Below are 22,179 nucleotides of genomic sequence, written 5' to 3'. Positions count from 1 at the left end.
ACATTTGAGGATGAATACTGTACTGTACTGTTTTATAGTATACGATCTTCAGATATACCAAATCTACACTAATATGATGATAAACTAAACTCTTAAGCAACACTTTGTGATTCCAGTGCATAATAATAACGTACAGTAGCTGATGTGAGCGTGTTCGTAGGATTCCTGGAAACCGTAGTTGATGCAACTGCTATGGTTGCACACGTATTACATAAGCTGGTGTTTTTCACTTGAAATTCACCACCACAGAGTGCAGGGTATGTTAGTAAAACACGGGGCAGCTATTCATCCGTCTAGGACAGGAGTCACCAGCTATATTTGTCAGAGGGTCAGAATTTTACTGGACAGTCACCTTGGGGGCCGGACCCTCAAATAAAAATTAAATAAAAATCAAATTTTCCATTTCATTACAAAACTGAAGGCATTTTTCGCCTTTATGAGTCAGTCTCCTGTAGTGTTATATAAAGGACTGCGAGTCACCGACTTGTCTTTGGTCCACTTTATTAACACGTTAACAAATTAACACTCGGATGATGAACTGGTCTCACGTGCTGGTGTTACCTTCTAAAAGGTCCGTCTCTACGCAACCACACTTGGTTCCTACGCTCTGCGTATCATCATTACAACACATCACCCTTTCTTTGAGTCTTTTAAGACGTATGCACAGAATATATATTATTGAACACATAAGCATGAACCAAGTCCAACCTAAAACATCTGCATAACCATGAATTTACCAACATACACATCTTCAGGTGTATTTTTTTCTTTTTTTTTTCATCTTTCAACTTAGTAGTGAGAAACAATTTCAGTATTCATTTTCTATTAAACTCAACAGTCTCTCTGACTCATTCATCATTAAAACAGTAATTTCACACTAAACAATCTTTTTAATAAAACAGTTTCTTAACCTGGATTCCTTCTGAACTAAGGCAATGACATCAGGTAGTTTTGTTATACTACTGCACATAGTCTTTATACCTATCTGGTGGCCTCACAAGTCTGCCACTGGAAGTAACACGCGCCGGAGTTGGTGGTATGGTGACTGGGGGTGTGTCAGGAGCTGGATCAACCCCTGGAGCAGGTGAGTGCAACTGTCCATCACGCTCAATACTTCCCTCTCCACTCGTCACTGGAACTTCTGGATCAGATGGGAGGGGCCGTATGTGACGACGGTTCCTGCGCAGCACACCGCTACCTGTCTGCACCAAATATGACCTTGGAGAGTCACATTGTTTGAGCACCGTAGCTGTCTTAGTCCATCCACGTTCCTTGTCCAGCTTAACAGCTACACATTTTCCAGGTTCAAGTTCCTGCAGGGGTTTGGCATTATGCCTGTTGTCATAAGCACGCTTGTAGCTCTGTTTAGCCTTCTCATCAGTCAGCCTCACTCGTTGGAGATCTGGCCATGCAGGTTGCAGCTTAGATTCCAAGGTGGGAACTGTGGAGCGGATCTGCCTTCCAAGCATGAGTTGGGATGGACTCACACCTGTGGCCTGCAGCGGGGTCGCTCTATAACTCATGAGGGCTAAGAAAGGATCAGTCTGTCTCAGTATTCTTTTGGCTGTCTGTACAGCCCTCTCAGCTTCTCCATTAGCCTGAGCATAGTGAGGACTAGTTGTTATGTGTCTAAAATCATACTCCTGAGAAAACTGTGCAAAAGCTCTGCCTGAGAACTGGGGGCCATTATCTGTGATTAATACATTTGGGCTTCCCCATCTGGCGAATATGTTTTTCAGTTTAGCTCTAGTGGTCTCACTGGACATGTCTTTGAGATAGGCTATTTCTATGTATCTTGAAAAATAGTCAACAACTACCAAATAGCATTGTTTATCTATCTCACATATATCAGCGGCAACTCTTTCCCATGGACGGCTGGGAAGTGGAGTAGTGATCAGGGGTTCTCTTTTTTGTGTAGGCTGAGACGCTTGACAGTGTTTACATGTGCTGACTATTGTCTGAATTTCTTTACTTATCCCAGGCCACCACACACTACACCTAGCACGTTCTCTGCATTTTACGATGCCCTGGTGCCCATCATGTATGCGCTGCAGTATTTCTGGCCTCATCGTGTGTGGCACTACTATTCTATCGTTATACAAAATCAGACCATTAGATGTGGTGAGGTCATGTCTGGAAGAATAGTAGGCCTTTACCTTGTCTGGCACCTTAACAGCGTACTGGGGCCAACCTGTAATCACATAATGCTGGACCGCTTGCAGTTCAGCATCTTGCAGGGTCTGCTGCTTGATCAGGTCGAGCTTGGTTGGTGAGATGGGCCACGCTTTCTGGACCGCTTCCTCGTAGGCCAGGATTTCACCTGTCAGCTCTGCAACTTCTTCCGTCTCGGCTGCCTGAGGATGTCTGGAAAGGGTATCAGCTATAACCAGTTCTTTCCCTGGAACATATTCAGCTGTAGGGTTATAGCGCATCATTCTTAACAACAGTCTTTGACATCTCATAGGCACAGAATTGAGATCTTTACAGTTAATCAAAGGAATGAGAGGTTTGTGATCACTCTGCAGGATAAAGGTGTCTAGACCATACAGATATCTAGAAAACTTCTCACAAGCCCAGACTGCAGCGAGACACTCTTTCTCGATTTGCGCGTAGCGCTGTTCAGCCTCAGTGAGTGTTCTGGAACAAAAACTGACAGGTTTCAACTGTCCATCGTGTCTTTGTAATAAGACCCCTCCTAAACCATAACTGCTAGCATCAGCACTAACAATGGTTGGCTTATTCACATCATAGAACGCTAGCACAGGTGATTGTGTGATGAGCTCTTTCACTTTCCCGAAGGCTTCCTCCTGTGCCGAACTCCAGGACCATGCAGCATCATTTTTGAGAAGGTCATTGAGGGGCTTGGTGACCTCAGACAGGTTTGGCAAATACCTGCCTAAGTAGTGAATCATACCCAGGACTCGTCTTAGACCAGGGACGTTGCTTGGTGGCTCAAGGTCAGTAATAGCTCTGACCTTGGCCTCATCTGGCCTAATGCCATGCTCATCAATGCAATGTCCGAGATAGTTGAGTTTTCTCTGACGCAGGAGACATTTCTCATTGTTCAGCTTTAAACCTGCATTCTTGAGTGTGTCCAGGGCTTTCTGTAGCCTCTCTTCATGTTCTTCTGGTGTGTCTGAATATATGAGAATATCATCCATGTAAATGGCAACACCTTCGTGATCTTTCAGGAGTTCAGTCATTTCGCGCTGAAAGATTTCAGGCGCACTTGTGATCCCAAAAGGCAGTCTGTTAAAGTAATATCTCCCAAAGGGGGTTATGAAAGTTGTCAGTTTGGCACTTTCTGTGTCTAGTGGTATCTGCCAGAAACCACTGGCTGCATCCAAAAGAGAAAACACCTTGGCACCTGTGAGTTTGGGTAGAATATCGTCTATGGTGGGTAGAACATATTTTTCTCTCTTCACAGCCTTATTTAACATTTTTAAATCAACACATATTCTTGGCTGTTCTTTGTTCTTCTTTGGTACAGCAACCATCGGAGCACACCACTCCGTCGGCTCTTTGATTGGCTGTATCACTCCACTGTTTACCATGCGATCAAGTTCTTTTTTTACTTTTGTGAGCATGGGTACTGACACACGCCGGGCAGTATTCACACTGTAAGGTACGGCATCTTCCTTTAGAATGATTTTGATTGGCTTTATGTTCAGTTTTCCAACCTCTGCTGGATAGGGGTCTTTCAGCTCTTCTGCACTTTTGATCTCCTCTATCCGCTTTATTAAGCCCATGGCAGCAGCTACATTACGGCTCAGGAGGTGGCTGCTATGTGAGCCTTTTAACACATTCACTTTAAATCTGAACCTTTTTCCTTTCCAAACTGTGGTGGCTATAAAGTGGCCCATACAATCCAATGTACCTCCTGGGCTCTCTAGCCTTCTTGCTTGTTTGCTAAGTTGTGGTTTGTACCTTAGCTGATTAAAAGTCTTTTCAGATATGACACTTGTATCTGCTCCTGAGTCGATCTTAAAGTTTATTACAATACCTTGTATAGGCAGTTTCACAGTCCATGCTTCATTTGAATCTCCCACGTCTGTTATTTCTCCTAGGAAATGTGCTTGACTCCGTTCTCCGTCCTCATAGGGTGCAGTAACCTCGTTGACCACACGGGAGCGACAAACGACCGCAAAATGTCCCAGTTTCTTGCACTTGCGGCATTCAGCGTTCCGTGCTGGACACGCGTCTTCTTTCCTATGCGCCCGACCACATCGGGAACATTTATTTCCTTGTCTCTCTCTGCCCCATTTGTTGTGCCCTTGTCCATTTCTGTTTTTCTGCTTGTCTCTGTATGGCGCCTGTTTGCGTGCGACTTCACTGACTTGTGCGCATACAGCATTAGAACCTTGCTCACTAACATGCTGTTTCACTTGCTCTGACTGCCTCACGAGCTCTACGGCTTTGTCGAGCGTCAAGTCAGGCATTAACTGTAACTTCTCTGACAGTTCTTTATCCAATATCCCAATGACTAACCTGTCACGGATATTTTCATTCTTTGCATCAGCAAATGCACAGGTGTCAGCGAGATCATGCAGGCTCCTGATGTATTCCTCCGCGGTCTCCCCTGGCTTCTGGGAGCGCTGATGGAAGCGGGCCCTTTCGTGAATTGTATTCACTTTGGGCACGAAGTAATTATCCAATTTAGCCATAACTGTCTCATAATCATCCGGATCTTCCTCATAATCTTCCGAAAATGTGAAAGTTTTAAAAACTTGTTCCGCTTCTTTTCCCAGCGAGTAGAGCAGTGTACAGACCTGTACCTCTCCATCTTCTTTGTTCAGCTTCGTAGCTACCCTGTACCGATGAAACCTCTGGCGCCATTCGGGCCATTGTTCCGGCCGGGAAAAATCAAAATTTTCAGGAGGTGGGAACTTAGCCATCGTCCGACGACTTCTGACACCATGTAGTGTTATATAAAGGACTGCGAGTCACCGACTTGTCTTTGGTCCACTTTATTAACACGTTAACAAATTAACACTCGGATGATGAACTGGGGTGCGTCCGAAATCGCATACTAAATAGTATGTACTAAAAAGTATGCTTAAATTTGGCACACTTTTGAGTAAATATCAGTAGTGTGCATTAATTCGGACGTACTATTAAGTGCGCATACGTCACTTCCTGCCGTAGGGAGGGGGGTGTTACCATGGTAACCTGTCACAGCAGCGGTAGCAGCGCTCCGCTCCGATCTGCTCCGCTCTTTCTCATTTATCCCGGCCAAACAAGATGACATTTCCCCTGCACAGTGTGGTTTTATTCTCACCTCGTCACTTCTAACGAGAAACAGAAGAAGAAGCTTAACAGACGTCGGGACTCTGACAGGGAACTGCATCGCCAGATACTCCTCTATTTAGAGGAAAAGGCAAGCATAAAACTTTTTTTTACTTCTCAGGGAATATGAGTTACGAAGTTCTATTTAATATGCTATACATTACAAAAAATAAAATGTATTTTAAAGATATCCATATAAAATAGAATATCTTGTGAATATATCTAGTTTAATTCCTCATGTGATGTAATTAGGGCCAGAGCACTGACAGTGCTCTGGCCCTAATGTACCTGTAGTTTATATTTGACATGTCTACTCATTAAATTAGACACATTTGCAATACACTGAAATATACTTGGGTAATTTCATTCTTAGTTTAGGCTATTTAAAAACATTATCTGACAGAATATATATTTTGGTATGAACCATTTTTTGCAGTAACCCAAAGCAGCATACTAAGCATGACCATTTATAAGCAACTGTATACCTATAGCCTACTTTTGTGCCTTGTAAAGTGATAACAAAATAATATTACATTTTTAAAAAGAAAATACACCAATAACTCTTATTTCTTCATTTGATTTATTTTATTTCAGAACATGAAGCTGAAGCTCTTCCACTCCATCCAGCTGCAGGCCATCTGCGACCATCAGGGGCGCTTCCTGGACATATTTGTGGGTTTCCCTGGGTCTGTCCACGATGCTCGGGTGCTTAAGAACAGCCGATCCATCCATCCTGCACAATATCTGCCTGGACAATGGAGACGTGATGGAGGAGCAGGACATGCAGCCCCTGATGGAGACGTGATGGAGGAGGACATGTCCCCCTGAAGAAGACCCTGGAGCATCTGGACGTGCTGAGTTGTCCTCTGGAGAAACAATCAGAGACAAGCTGTCAGCCGCTGTCTCAGCTCCAGTGGTTGAAGTGCAAGCTCTGCAACAGCATGATTACATCTAAATGTTAACAGATATTAATCAGATTTAAAATCAATAATTATAATTGACTAATCAATCAATGTAAATATGTATATAATAGTTTATACTAGTTATAATATAGTAGTTAGTATTTGGAATGCATAGTCAACATTTATTTCATCAAACACGATTTTGTTCTAATTTTTTTATTTAATTCAATCTGTTCATTGTTCATCTTTATTTTTACCTCACAGTAATATTATTTTGATAGTTGTTGATATATTGCAGAGATCAGTTTGGGATTGTTATAAAGGGCTACAGGGTATTATTGTCATTGTTATCATAATCAACATCTTCATTATTATTAACAATATTATTAGCATATTAGACTATATATTGTTTCTAGTGAATTACTGCTTTAATAAAACTGATGTTACTTGTAATTGCTGTGGCGTATGGTGTTCAACCTTAGCCTATTGTATTATTTTATCCCCTGAGGTATTTTTTAGGTGCCAGCTGTTGTCCTTCTTCATACAAGTTAATAATTATCCAAAATGTGTTATAACAAAACAATTTAATATTAACCTTTCTATCATCCTCCTATCATAATGTGGTTTAATGAATTCAACACCCATAAAACTTGTGATACATACCACTGATTGTTTTATGGGTGTTGAATTCATTAAACCTCATTAAATCAGCCCATAATATGATTTTATAATAATAACTCTCTTGTGATATATAGTCTAGATGACCATGAACACTCACAAGCAATATGACCAAAATCAGTGGTATGTATCACAAGTTTTATGGGTGTTGAATTCATAATATCCAATATCAAACCAATTCAACAGCGGTTGAGAAGTCTGTTGTTGCTGCTCTCCAGCGGATCAGCTGCTCCGGGTTCTCGTCTTCTCGTCCGTCCCTGGCACATCAAAACAATTCACGTGATAGTATTTCACTAACAGAGGAAAGTATCACCCCTTAAATTGATTAGATACGATGGTTGTGTTTCCCTAGCCCCTCTCACTCAACGTTAACGTTATACCATAAATAACATTAACACTAGCCATCACTGGCTGCCTGTAGGTAGCTCATTCAACTTTGCAAATACATCTACCTACAGAATAATGTGATAAATTATGAACTCATCTGGTTAATATCTTATGGAAACCAAAGCGAAATCACTTAATTACTCACATTTGAATTGTAGCGGGATGGTGTTGCTGCTGCAACTTTCCTCGGCTCCGGCAGCTTTATCCTCCATCATGTTGCTCTGCGCAGCCGAAGTTGCGCGCGCAGCAACCAAACACCGCTGCATTGCATTGTGGGAAATTTCTGCTCGGGTAGTGTCCATCGATGCGCACTCAAAATATTCTCCGGAATGAGTATGCATGATGTGCACTATTTAGTACGTTCTAACGTTTCGGACGCACTAAAAAATCTCGCATACTCATTTTGCATACTAAATAGGGTGCAAGTATGCGATTTCGGACGCACCCCTGGTCTCACGTGCTGGTGTTACCTTCTAAAAGGTCCGTCTCTACGCAACCACACTTGGTTCCTACGCTCTGCGTATCATCATTACAACACATCTCCTATCACCTAAACCACAGTCATCCACCAGGACTGACAGAAATATTTTGCCTCAACTCAATTAAGGCCACGTTTACACATTACACGTTTACACATATTTACAAAAACGGATATTTCCCCCTCTACGTTTTGAAAGATACCATCATTTACACGAACCCGCACGAATAGGCTGTTAAGCAAGCCCGGATTACCCAATGGGCATTATGGGCGGGCGCCCAGGGGCCCACGCGCATCAGGGGGCCCATGGCCGAGCCTCTTTTTTTTTTTTTTTTTTTTTTTTTTTTTTTTTTTAGGGATTGGGGCAGCTAGAATTGGAGAAACCCGTAGACTGTATATAACCAATAAAAATCACGTTGATTTTTTTTTTTTTTTTAATAAAATGGAATGTTTTGATTGGTCAAACACCTAGCAGTCGGACGTCACTGTCCTTATAAACGCCGCACTGACAGCTCCGAGTTGTGGGAGTGCAGGAGTTTGATTGGAGAAAGATGAGTGAGAGAAGCGGTTGTAGTAAAAGAAAGCGGAAAAGAGAAAAGGAGGAGAGGTAGGAAACTTTTTTAAAAAGTGTGCCTTCCATCCAACTTTTTTTCAAAAAGAAGCAGGGATGAGGAGGAAGAGCCGTCGTCGGCTCCGCCGGTACAGCCACCCCCGTCGCCAGCTCCGCCGGAGCCGGTCCTGCCGCCGGATCCTCCGGAGGAGGATGCTGGACAAAGCGCGACACAGCCGGTTGCTAGTTGTAGCCACAGCGCGCCGGGGCCATTGATGGCCATTGAGTCTCAGCTCGTCAAGAAGTTGGACTTTGATGAGATTGTGACTGAGTTTGTAAGAAAGCAAGAAACTAGTCTTTCTGAGAGAGTGATCATGAGAAAAGAAGATGGGAGTAAAATGGAGAAAGAGTTGAGAAGGAGAAAGAGAGAGAGAGAGAGAGAGAGAGATGAATGTGGGAAAAAAACATTTAGAAAAAAAGAGATGAACAAGAAATGAGAGGCACATTGAAACACAGAGGAGGAGGAGAGGAGAGAGAGAGAGACATTGGAACAAAGAATAGGAGGAGAGGAGAGAGAGACATTGAAACACAGGAGGAGGAGTGGAGAGAGAGAGACACACAGGTATTGTGTGTGTGTGTGTGTGTGTGTGTGTGTGTGTGTGTGTGTGTGTGTGTGTGTGTGTGTGTGTGTGTGTGTGTGTGTGTGTGTGTGTGTTAGGACAACCTATATTACATTTATTTTTCATTTTTATTTAATATCATAAGGCTTTTAGTCTAGTTGACCAGTGCTATTTTGCATCGTTTTTGTATTAGCAGAACATGATGACAGCCACACTGAAACACAGATGAGAAGGAGAGGAGAGAGACAGACAGGAATGAGACAGCCACAGGTATTTTGTGTGTGTGTGGGTTTGTGTGTGAATAATGTACGGATCTGACTCTGAATCCACAATCTGGACTTGTGGAGATGAAGCAGCGTTTGTTTGCTAATGGTAATGAGTAACAATATGCTGATGGTCTTGATATTGTAGCTGCTTGCTGAGGAAAGCATAGTTGCAAGTATGTGTAAATCCTGTATGATGGAGGATATCTGCAGGTGCCGATTTTGTCCATTGTAATCATACAGACAGTACCCTATCAGTGTAAATCCTGTATAAGCTACAGGTGTTTCCAACAAATAGCAGTCCATAATTCAAAACCCAGTTTGTTTGCATGTTTGTGTGTTTTCGGGGGAGAGGGGGGGCCCATCAAGAATTTCTGCCCAGGGGCCCTTGCCCTCTTAATCCGGGCCTGCTGTTAAGGTGCTATAAGCAGCCAAACCTACAGGGGGCAGCGTAACGAGAAACATAAAGTCATGCTAGCCAATCGGAATCCTGGAAAAAAAATATCAACAAATGACACGTGGCCAAACAAATTGTAAACACAGGTCGCACACATGACGCTGGTGACGTTTCTGTCGCATAATGTGACGTTCTGAAGCCTAAATGTCCGTTTCTCTCCGTTTACAAGCAAACGTGAAGTCGGAGTTTTTGCAAATCTCAGGAATTATCATTTTTAGTGACTTTGAGCTTCGTTTCCGTGTAAACAAACAGCCAAAACGCCTGAAAACACCACCGTTTTTGCTACATGTAAACGGGGCATAAGTCAACTTTATTTATAAAGCACTTAAAAACAAACACCACGGAAGTGATAGGAAAAGGCCTCTCAACACAGGTAAAATGGCTCTCAAAGGCCATGAAACGAAAAGTTGATGTGGAAAACAGATCCTTTAAAGATGACTGAACTGAAAAGTACGCATTTATCATGCCAACCTTCCGAAAGGCGTCGCCTGTTTGCCTCGTCCAACATACGTAGCCAAACGCTAGCTGTGTCTGTGCTCACCATGTTGGGTTCAAGCTACCCCTGCAAGGCTACGATTCTCCAAGATGACCTCAATAAAAACATGTGAGAGGAACCGACTGTCAAACCAGTCATAAGTCTGACAGCGGCCAAGCCTGATGTGAAAAGGTTGGTGTCAGAGGGGAAATGTAACGTCAGTCATTCGGTAGTGTGAGTCGCCCATTTCAGCCTTGGGATTTTACTTTTTATTTGATGTGGGAACATTATTTGTGACCTGTTTTGTTCTGGTACCAGGTTATTCACCATGCTATTTTAAGTTATGCCGGTTGGTTATTCCCTCTTTTTGTCCTGAGAAGTCTAATAGTTTGAAGCTTGTTGTTGAGATTTTGAAATAAAACCCAAATGTTAAGTAAAGGCATAAGGGTACAGTTATGTTTAAGAAAAAAGAACTGTGTGAAACAATAAATGTTAGGCTAAACAGTGCTCATTTCGTAATGTATAGAGCAGGGGTCTTCAACCGGGGGTCCGTGACCCCTAAGGGGACCGCGGAGGTACTGCAGGGGGTCCTCCAATTTAAAAAGAAATAAAGGCAATTTTAACCAAAATAATTTGTGAGTTAAAAAAATAAAAATAAATAATATATACTGTAGGCTATATATATATATATATATATATATATATATATATATATATATATATATATATATATATATATATATATATAATATGATTGAGAAAACTCCATTAACAGGCGATAATAATCTACTTTTGACGATAACTATTTAGTCTACAACTCTACATAAATGATTCCCGTGAGTCATGTGACTAATGTCAACTTTAGAGCGGAAAAACGAGCTAGCTAGCTGTTTAATAAAAGAATATTAGTTGCGAAATTGACTTGGCTATTTCATATTTAACGCTAGTTTGACCTGATGGATAAATTTGTGACAATAACGAAGCCTAAAGCTGGAGATTGTAACGTTACAGCTCGGCCTAACGTTACTCCTTCCACGTCTGACGAGGCCAAAGTTTCATCAACCGTAAACACATGTAGCTAATAACCCAGTCAGGAATTGGTTAATAAGGTGATATAAGCAGAATAAAACACATTCAAAAGTTATTATAAGCCAGGCTTAAAACTTGACATATTAAAAAAAAAAGGGGAAAAATAAGAATTACAAGCGGGGGTCCCTGCTCTGTTTTTTTCTCTCATCCAAGGGTCCCTGGGCTAAAAAAGGTTGAAGACCCCTAGTATAGAGTCATAAATGGTGGGGATTACTGATAGTTTAGAGTCTCAGTTGTTGCTGTTTTCAGTTGCTTTAATAGTGGACGGTTCGGCGGGCCGGATTCGACCCGCAAGCTGCCAGTTGATGATCACTGGTCCAGGATATTAGTATCTTGCTGCAGCTTCTGTCTATTGTTTGCTCGGACCTTCTTCCTGATGCTAACCGAGTTCTTCAGCGTCTGCTGGAACGTGGAGCTGGAGTAGAAGTAGATGACGGAGTCCAGAGCGCTGTTCAGGTAGTTCAACCCGAAGCACGTGACGAAGATCCCGGACCAAGTCATGTAGAGATAGCAGTCGCGGCCCTTGAAGTACAGCGCCACCACGCCGGCGAAGACGCTCGGCATGAAGCAGAAGGTGAACACGGCGCTGATCGTCACGACCGCCCTGATGCCCCGCTGCACATTCTTCTGCTTGCTCATCCCACGTTTACGCAGGTGCCAGGTGATCCTGGCCGAGCAGAAGAGCAACACCGGCCACGATAGGAAGAACTCAAGCATGTACATGGCACTGTTCATCGTCGCGGCAGGAGGCACGTCTTTGTAGGGGTAGAAGCTGCGGCACAGCGAGTCGTTCCCCTCCTGGTGGATGAGGTCGGTGGTCAGCAGCGGCACCCGGAGGGACGTCACCGCCACCCAGATCAGACCCACCACCCCCCAGGCCTGGCTCTCCTTCAGCCGGCTGACGCAGCGATGCGGATGCACCACCTTGAAGTAGCGGTCCAGAGCCACGACCGTCATGAAGGCGATGCTGGCGGAGCGGTTGACGGACAGCATGAAGAGGTTGATGGAGCAGACGGCCGAGCCGAACACCCAGTTCTCCTTCTGCCAGTGGGTGTGGATGCGGAAGGGGACGCTGATGAGGAGCAGGAAGTCGGCCAGGACCAGGTTGAACAGGAAGATGATGTGGGGTTTCCAGACTTTCACGCGGAAGCAGAAGATCCACAAGGCGACGATGCTCCCGGGAAGACCGACGATCAGATCTATGATCATAACGGCCTGCAGAAACGAGTTCCCAACATGGGGGGGATTGCAGCTGTCGTTACCGTCCATTTTAGCTTATCCGCTCTTGTTGTTTTCTGCAGATTTGCTGCTGCGGAGAATAAAAAGAGGTTAGATGAAAACATGGTTCAGGACCAAACATTTGAAAGAGCAAAACGATTAAAGTCCAAGATATTTGGGTTTATTTTGGCATCTGGTATCTCAATAATCTAAAAAAAGCCTTTGACAAGCAGGGTCATTATACCGTCTACAGTCTGTTTTCTTTGTATTTTCTGGCGGTTCAGAGTCTTCTAAGTTCAGAACGAGCTGCCTTTTTTTAATACGAGCCGTCTTCGTCTACTTCTTTTTTTCTTCTTCTTCTTCTTCTTTGTGTGACTGTGCTTATCGTGTTCTTGGTTTTTTTTTGTATTTTTTTTACATCATTGCAATTCCAAGCGCTAACTTGAACTTTGAAAGTTAATGAGTGTTCCCCCAACAGCTTCCTGTAAATATTTCACAATAAAAGCATGTTAAAGAACTGAAGGGTGAAAAACTAGGGGGCTCATAATTTTAAAAGGATGCAAATCTATTACGTTTGTATCAACAGTGTCATGCAGTAACTTCAACAAAGCAAATGGGGGCAAGATTTCTTATTAAAATACAAGGAATTAAACTGATCAACCAAAGCCACCAGGGTTCGAGATTGAAGCAACCTTCTCCAAACCGTACTCTTCTGTCAATTTACTTGATAAAAGTAGGAGTGAACTACCAATCATGGCGAGAGACCATTTTTTAATCCCTAATGTGAGAACTACTTGGAAATCTCTACGGAAATTATTTGGGACTAAACCTAAATTGAGCTGTTTAACAACAATGATGGATAATCCCAATTTAACCGACGGGGGCGCTGGATCTAACTTTCATAACTGGTATGAAGCAGGAATTCAGCATATTTACAACCTTTGGGACCTTTGTGGAAGATTAAAAACATTTGAAGCATTACAGGCCACATACAAACTACAAACAAAAGTTTTACAAATACCTACAGGTCAGACATTATGTCTATACAAAAATGCACTATTGCCTCACAGCAAGAAGGCCTTTCTGTGTGGAGTTTGCATGTTCTCCCCGTGCTTGCGTGGGTTTCCTCTGGGTACTCTGGTTTCCTCCCACAGTCCAAAAACATGCATATTAGGTTAATTGGTGATTCTAAATTGCCCGTAGGTGTGAGTGTGAGTGTGCATGGTTTGTGTGTTTATATGTGGCCCTGTGATGGACTGGTGACCTGTCCTGGGTGTAACTCCTGCCTCTCACCTGAAATGAGCTGGGATAGGCTCCAGCAGACCCCCGTGACCCTGCAAGGGATAAAGCGGGTATAGATAATGGATGGATTTGAACTGAAAACACATTAAAGCATGAAAAACTGATTTAATATTTATGTTTTTTGGTAAGTGACCGTGGTATAAACGGGATAATGACCTTCAATATGTCCATTAATCACTCCTTGATCTTATAATCACAAACACCCCTCACAAGTATACTGATGTAGGTGTCTTCGGGAATGATCTGAGTGACCACTGTGCTATTGCAGTGGTCAAAAATGCCAAACTCCCAAAAACTAAACCACGAATATTACTCAAAAGAGATTTTAAACACTTCCACGAGCAGGCCTTTCTGCATGATTTGGCCAATTTTTGATGATGTTGAGTTGGCCTGGAATTTCTTTCACACTGAATTCTTGAAAATAATCAATAAACATGCTTGCCTACGTAAATTTAGGATAAAAGGCCGAAATAATCCCTGGTTTTCCACTGAAATTGGAAACCTCCTAAAAGAGAGAGATCATGCCTGGGCCAAAGCACGAAAAACAAAAACAGAGGCTGATAGGATTACTTTTCGACAGCTTCGCAATAAATGTACCTCCCTAATTAAGAAAGCCAAATCAGAATTTGTCATAAGTGAAACCACCAAAAATCTAAATGATCCCAAGAAGTTCTGGAATGTCGTGAGATCTGTTTCTGGTACTACGTCCTCTAGTGAACTGCCAAATTTTTTAATCAAACATCCTTCAAACCTGACCGACAAAGGCGCCATACTAAACTATTTTAATGAACATTTTATCACAGCAGGGCACTTGTTTGAATCACTAAATCATGTTTCCAAAAAGTCAGCCACACAAGACGAACCAGTATTTTTGGTTGATTCTTCTTTTCATTTCATACCTGTGTCTACCTCTGAAGTTTGTAGTGCGTTAAAGAAGTTGGACTCCAAAAAATCAGCCGATCCCGATGATTTGGACCCATTTTTCTTAAAACTGGCTGCTGACTTAATTGCTGAGCCTCTAATTATTTTTAACTTAAGCCTCAGCACAAACAAACTCCCTAAGGTGCGGAAATCTGCATTCGTCCTCCCATTGCTAAAAGGAGGCGAACCTACTGTTGTGAATAGCTACAGGCCAATTTCAAAATTATGTATTTTGGCAAAAATATTTGAAAAACTGGTCTGTGATCAACTTAGGGAATTTTTAGACTCAAACAATATTTTAAACCCCTATCAGTCAGGTTTTAGGAAGCAGCACAGTACTGTTACTGCTGCCCTAAAAGTTCTTAATGATGTGTTTGAGGCATTGGATACCAAAACGTTTTGTGCTGCCCTGTTCATTGACCTGTCCAAGGCATTTGACACTGTGGACCACAACCTCTTGCTAAAAACTCTCCTTAAAGGGAAAGTTCGGTTTTTTACAACCTGGACCTTATTTCTGGCATTTTTTATGGTTGTATACTCACCCAGAGGTGTTTGGTGTCATTTGGAGTCCTTCTGAAGATATTAGGAGTTTTTTGCGAGCCTCTTCTCCATATAACGGTAGCGCATAGGGCACTCGCGGGACACAGACGATGCAGCGTCTAAATAACACATGATTGCCGCGAAACTCTTCATTTCTTTTATGAATCACTAGATCTGCTTCCAGGACCTGTTGTAACATTGTGGCGCTGTCTGTGTATTAAACAAATCCGTTTGTAAACAAGACCTCTGAACTCATGACGTCATCTCTGTGCGCGCGTCCCAGACACAGCTCCGTGTACAGCTGGAGTTCGCTACTGTTAGTTTACTGATAGTTATTTGAAACATGTCTGAATATTTGTCAAATTCTGAGGTTGTGGACGACGACTTTGAATATGATGGACGTCCTTACCGTTTTGAGCCAGAGTATACGGCTGAAGAGCTCACTGAACGGAGGACAGAGTGCGCCACTCGCGATGACGTCATGAGTTCAGAGGTCTTGTTTACAAACGGATTTATTTATTACACAGACAGCGCCACAATGTTACAACAGGTCCTGGAAGCAGATCTAGTGATTCATAAAAGAAATGAAGAGTTTCGCGGCAATCATGTGTTATTTAGACGCTGCACCGTCTGTGTCCCGCTGTGCCCCAGGAGCTACCGGGAGAAGAGGCTCGCAAAAAACTCCTAATATCTTCCGAAGGACTCCAAATGACACCAAACACCTCTGGGTGAGTATACAACCATAAAAAATGCCAGAAATAAGGTCCAGGTTGTAAAAAACCGAACTTTCCCTTTAAGATTGGAATCTCCAAACAAGCCACGACTTGGTTTGCAGATTACTTGGCATGTAGAATGCAATGTGTTCAGTTGGGTGGGGCTAGCTCTAACTTTCTCAAGGTCAAAAAAGGTGTACCTCAAGGCTCAGTGTTAGGGCCCATTCTGTTCACAATTTACATAAATGAGCTGTGTGGAAACTTGTCAAATGCCTCATATCACTTTTATGCGGATGATTGTGTAATCTACTGCTGCTCACCCTTAATTGCACAAGCCTTTTAATTTTTACAGTCTGCCTTTGATGAAGTGCAGTCTCGTTTGGAGAAACTGAAACTGGTTTTAAATGATGAAAAATCCAAAGTTATGTTTTTTTCAAATTCATCAGTTCTCCCGGAGAATACCCCATCAATTAAAACTGTCCATGGTAAAGCTATTGAGCTGGTCACTAGCTACAAATACCTGGGATTAATTATTGATGGGGAGTTTACATTTAAAGTCACTCACTCATCTTCTCCCGCTTTATCCGTTCCCGGGTCGCGGGGGCAGCAGCCTCAGCAGGGATGCCCAGACTTCCCTCACCCCAGACACTTCCTCCAGCTCTTCCGAGGGGAGTCCGAGGCGTTCCCAGGCCAGCCGAGAGACATAGTCTCTCCAGCGTGTCCTGGGTCTTCCCCGGGGTCTCCTCCCGGTGGGACATGCCTGGAACACCTCCCTAGGGAGGCGTCCATCCGGTACAGATGCCCAAGCCACCTCAGCTGACTCCTCTCAATGTGAAGGAGCAGCGGCTCGACTCCGAGCTCCTCCCGGGTGACCGAACTCCTCACCCTATCTCTAAGGGAGCGTCCAGCCACCCTGCGGAGGAAACTAATCTCGGCCGCTTGTATCCGCGATCTTGTCCTTTCGGTCACTACCCAAAGTTCATGACCATAGGTGAGGGTAGGGGCGTAGATTGACCGGTAAATCGAGAGCTTCGCCTGTTGACTCAGCTCCCTGTTCACCACAACGGTCCAGTACATCGACCGCATAACTGCGGACGCTGCACCGATCCGTCTGTCAATCTCACGCTCCATCGTTCCCTCACTCGTGAACAAGATCCCGAGATGCTTGAACTCCTCCACCTGAGGCAGGACTTCTCCACCCACCCGGAGAAGGCATGCCACCCTTTCCCGGTGGAGAACCATGGCATCGGTCTTGGAGGTGCTGATTCTCATCCCTGCCGTGTCGCACTCGGCCTCAAACCGCCCCAGCACATGCTGAAGGTCCCGGTCTGATGAAGCCAACAGGACAACATCATCTGCAAAAAGCAGAGATGAAATCCTGAGGTCCCCAAACCGGATCCCCTCCGGCCCCTGGCTGCGCCTAGAAATCCTGTCCATAAAAATTATGAACAGATGACAAAGGGCAGCCCTGCCGGAGTCCAACATGCACCGGGAACAAGTCTGATCTACTGCCGGCAATGCGAACCAAACTCCTGCTCCGATCATACAGAGACCGGACAGCCCTTAGTAGAGGGCCCCGGACTCCATACTCACTCATTTAAAAATTACATTTAAAGCACACATAAAAAATTTGGTCTCTAAATTAAGGGTGAAACTCGGTTTTTATTACAGAAACAAGGCATGTTTTTCCCTCAGAGCACGAAAGTTTCTGATTTCGGCTACTTTTCTGCCTGTTCTGGATTACGGAGATGTTGTGGACATGTGTGCGTCAGCCAGCTGTCTACAGTCCTTGACTCCGGTCCACCACTGTGCCCTACAGTTCATAACTGGTTGTAGCCATCTCATTCACCACTGTGAACTGTATGCTAAAGCTGGCTTGTCTTCTCTGAATGTTAGACGATTCACACACTGGATGACTCTGATTTATAAGGCTCTTCTTGGCTTGGTTCCTGTTTATTTATGTTTATTTCTCCAGAGAACTAAAAGCAGTTATGCTTTAAGGTCAAATGGCACATTGCACCTGGCTGTTCCTCGTGTTCGGACTAACTCGGGGAAAAAAGCTTTTAGTTTCTCTGCACCCTCTGCGTGGAATACCTTACAAAATTAACTGAAAATGCCTGAACTTGTTTCTTTTGAAGCCTTTCGCTCACTTCTTAAAAACCGACAACGAGAATCCTTTCGGCAGTGCCTGTGTTTTTAAATTACATGTGACCGTGTTCTTAAATTTTAAATGATTTCTGAAGTTGTTGTTTTTTACATATTTTACATATTGAAGTCACCACTATTGCACTTTATTCACTAACAGTTTGCACTCTCATTTTTAATGTTTATTACGTGATTGCTGTTATTTGTGTGTGACGTGTGCTGCTGCCTTCCTTGGCCAGGTCACCCTTGGAAAAGAGGTCTTGACCTCAATGGGTTTTTTATCTGGTTAAATAAAGGTGAAAAAAAATTAACATAAATATATGGACTTGGCGGAGGCAAACCGTCCTCCGCTTCGCATCGGGTTCACGCCCTCGTGTCCATATATTTATGTTATGTATGTTAATGTACACCTCGTCGGGCATTATCCCTTACATATGCTGCACTGTACATGTATAATTTTGAAAATGTATAATAGTCTATTGTTAGGGTCGCCACCGACCCGTTCTTAGGTTTTAAATTCATAAAACTACCACAAAAATTGGTTTTTGCATCAAGGCTTTTTGACTTTGTCAGGAACCTCTATTTCAACAAAATAATATCAAAAAAGATTTTTTCACTAAATTATAAAATGCTCTGGTTGAAATTGTTACCTTTGTGGTGTTAGGGTCGGTTTCGACCCGGTTATAAAATAAGCTTATAAAGCAATAATTAGAGCCAAAACTGAAATCATAACTGCACTGTCAGACAGCCAGCTCCTCTCCCAGTCATGTGAGCTTCAGTGGATTCTCATTTTGGATTTTTGTTTTCCAGTTTACTGGCAGATAAACAAAAACAAATAAAGTCGGGCATATCCAGACATGTAGGGTCAATTCACTCATTTCACTTTCAGAGTGCACATCTCCAGTTTGCAGCATGCAAAGATGAGAAGAAGATTTAGAGTAAGCCAAGTTCTGGACTATATTTTTGTCGAAAATGAAAGAGACGACAATGAGCAGCATAGTGATGCAGAGGAGCAGGCTTCTGAGGAGGAAGACGATGTGGAGTATCATCCAGAAGACACTGACACATCTGGTGAGTCTGACGAGGAGGTCACTGGTGCTGAAGCTTCTCCTGCTGAAAAATTCAAGTCCAAAAATGGAAAGATACTTTGGAGCTCAGTACCTCATGATGTACATGGCAGGGCAGCTGCTGAAAATGTCATCAAAAAGACCCCTGGAATCACAAGGTTTGCTTTGACAAGAGTCAGTGAAATCAAAACATGTTTTGAGCTATTTATGCCATTGTCAATAAAAAGAGTCATACTTGCTATGACAAACCTTGAAGGGAAAAAAGTCCATGGCAACATGTGGAAAGACATGGATGAGGAATGCCTGGATGCTTATATTGGTGTTCTTCTTCTTGCTGGAGTGTACAGATGCTACAATGAGTCCACTGATAGTCTCTGGGATGCATCGACAGGGCAACAATGTCACTTCAGACCTTTCGAATGATATCACGAGTCCTCAGATTTGACAACAGGGATACCAGAGCAAGATCTGACAAGCTTGCCCCCATCAGGGATTTCTGGGAGAAATGGGTGCAGCTCCTTCCACTGATGTTCAACCCAGGACCACAGAGGTGACAGTGGATGAACGTCTTCTCCCTTTCCCAGAAAAAATGCCCCTTCCGGCAATACATACCCAGTAAGCCAGGGAAGTACGGCATAAAAATCTGGGCAGCCTGCGATGCCAAAAACAGCTACAGATTTACACAGGCAAAGCTGCGAGTGGCATCCCTGAGAAGAACCAAGGAAAACGTGTCGTCCTTGATTTGACTACTGACCTGCAGGGTCACAATATCACTTATTTTTTAGTTCTATTGCTGAAAAAATATTTTTTTTCCATTTCCTTCAGGTAAATGTATATGGGTCGAAATTGACCCATAACAACATAGATGTTACTATAGTTAATAATATTAAAATGAAAAAATAAATGAAACAAATTTATTTAAGAGATGTGTTCTAATACCCCTCAGTAATAGCCAGGTAACACAACAGCCTTTTATATATTCATATGATTCTCTTGAGGCTCATTTTACCAGTTTTTAAAATTGAAATCAAGGGCTATACTGACAAAAAAAGGCCGAGAGGCCCACACCAAAAATATTAAAACCAATATTTTCATGGATAAGGAAGCCTAACAATGTAACCAAGAGATGAGAAACAAATTGGATGATGGATAATTGCTTTTAGTGTATTTTAGAGATGATTTAAAACACGGGTCAAAACTGACCCGTTAACATCGGAGATGGTAACAGAAAGCTAACACCAGACAAAGGTTAAAAAAAATAATACAAGGAATTACACTTGTAAAGAGTAAAAGAAGGTCATGTTACCCTCTGTAGTTTAGGTAGATAAAAATCTCTGTCACATTTGAGTAAAATAATAATCTTTTTCTATGAATGTCCGAGAATCTTTTTAAAAAAAATATATTTTATTATCACAATTACACCCGTACCACTAGGGGTCTGCGGACCCCCGGTTGAGAATCACTGCACTGGCCTGAAAAGACAATCTCCACATCTCTGCGGTGGTGGTTTGGGCTTGTTGACAAGAAGTAAAAGTGTTTGAGACTAAATCAACTTCCCCAACTAAACATTCTCAATAGTCAGACTATAAGTTAAGTGAAGATTTACTGTCAACTAAAATATGCATGCAATTGCTGACAAAAAATAAAATAAAATAAAAAATCCCATTCCACAGCCCGCCTTCCTTTTGTCGTTCTGTATGAAAATAATACACATCACATGCTATCACACCTTTTGAAGGCATAATTCACTGGGTGTGAATCATGTATTAATTGTATTTCAGTACTCACCGGTCGTCACTGATCACACTGGATTCAGCAGAGGAAAGCAATGCTGTTTACAAATCAACGGTGCCGAGTATAACTGATGGATCTCGTTGTATTTCCTTGAGATATGGCACTGAGGGACTTGTTAGGACATGCTGATTCCAAAGAACAGGCTTTTCCAGGTAATAACCTCCTCTCTGGAACTGTGTGACACCGTCTGGGCCACAGTCTCGGTTTCACTAAAGAGAGGATATGTAACCCTAACTGGCAAGTTCATATTCCAACCAAGACCTTGGAGAAGGTCCCGGGCCAGAGTCCCTCACAAGCCAAATAGGGGACATGATAATGAGTACGTTTACATGGGAAGTTTAATTTCTCTTTAATTCAGAATTAAAGTTAAATCCCATTTAAAATAAGTAAAAATTACCATGTAAACACCTAATTCCGAATGAAAATGGCCATTCCGAATTAAACTTAATTCCGAAATAAGTGGCTGGTTTACTCCGATTTTAAATCCGAATAGAATAACTCTGTGATCATTTATACACTCATTCCGCTTTAAATAAATTCCGGTCTTTCTTTCTGCTCGTTCCCTCGCCCGTCTGTCTCCATGACGCTTATATTCTGCGCTGGGCTTGTTTTCCAAACAAAGTTTCAAGATGGCAGCACGCAGTAAACGGTGGTCAAGAGCAGAGACCAGTTATTTAATAAATAGCTTGGAGGACCTGGAAATAATTAATCATGTAGGTACATTAACCTCAACTGTATCTTTATCCTGCAAAAACGTTTTATCAAAATGATTACATTTTCCAATAGACTTACTAGATCCACCCCATAGTTCCAATCCCTAAGTATTCTCCCTATTTTTGCTGTAAATGTTTTTCAGATTTGTCTTTTTGTTTATCAATCCATTCACAAGTTACTTCCAACCTGTTTTCATTCTTTATTTCAATTCAATTCCCAAGTTTATCCCACCCTTTTCAGGTCTACTTTTTCTCAATTTTCAATTAGGTTCAGAGGTTCCTCTTTATTGGAACGCCTTACCACACCATATTAGAGAATGCTCGAGTACAAATACTTTCAAAAAACAAATCACAACACTTTTGCCAGCCCAACTTAGCAAAGCTTAACCATTCATTTCCAGTTCTTCTCTCCCTCATAAGATTCCTGTTTTTGTTTTCTAGTAATTTAGCTTATTTTCCTTAGTTGTCCTATGTTTTACATATTTCTGTAGATATTTTTTGTTTCATAATAGGAGGAACCACTCGACAAGCCCTTATGGGTTTTTTTGGTTCCTCCCGCACATTTTCTGTTATATTGTATT

At 42.5% G+C, this 22,179-nt stretch overlaps 1 protein-coding gene and 1 long non-coding RNA gene across 3 annotated transcripts; both read right to left on the bottom strand.

Annotated features, from left to right (window-relative positions):
* Positions 1 to 5,829: 5,829 nt before the first annotated feature.
* Positions 5,830 to 7,723, bottom strand: LOC133463751 (uncharacterized). Its single transcript, XR_009784368.1, has 3 exons — positions 7,399 to 7,723; positions 7,042 to 7,123; positions 5,830 to 6,152 (listed from the first exon to the last, which is right to left on the bottom strand). It is a non-coding gene; the product is annotated as an uncharacterized LOC133463751 (long non-coding RNA).
* A 3,151-nt stretch (positions 7,724 to 10,874) lies between these two features.
* Positions 10,875 to 20,939, bottom strand: hcar1-3 (hydroxycarboxylic acid receptor 1-3). 2 transcript variants are annotated; one of them, XM_061745282.1, is made up of 2 exons: positions 20,880 to 20,939; positions 10,875 to 12,491 (listed from the first exon to the last, which is right to left on the bottom strand). In XM_061745282.1, exon 2 carries the CDS (start codon positions 12,452 to 12,454, stop codon positions 11,495 to 11,497), a length of 960 nt encoding a protein of 319 aa, XP_061601266.1. In that variant the 5' UTR covers positions 12,455 to 12,491; positions 20,880 to 20,939; the 3' UTR covers positions 10,875 to 11,494. The 2 variants fall into 2 exon arrangements, with proteins under 2 accessions (XP_061601266.1, XP_061601267.1); XM_061745283.1 differs by lacking the exon at positions 20,880 to 20,939 and adding an exon at positions 12,648 to 12,750 and having other exon boundaries at positions 10,875 to 12,494.
* Between the last annotated feature and the right edge of the window lie 1,240 nt (positions 20,940 to 22,179).

The sequence above is a fragment of the Cololabis saira genome, chromosome 17 (genome assembly GCF_033807715.1).
Source record: "Cololabis saira isolate AMF1-May2022 chromosome 17, fColSai1.1, whole genome shotgun sequence".
NCBI classification, from domain to species: Eukaryota; Metazoa; Chordata; class Actinopteri; order Beloniformes; family Belonidae; genus Cololabis; species Cololabis saira.
Note: the sequence above shows the minus strand (reverse complement) of the source record. Positions and strands in the feature narration are given on the sequence as shown.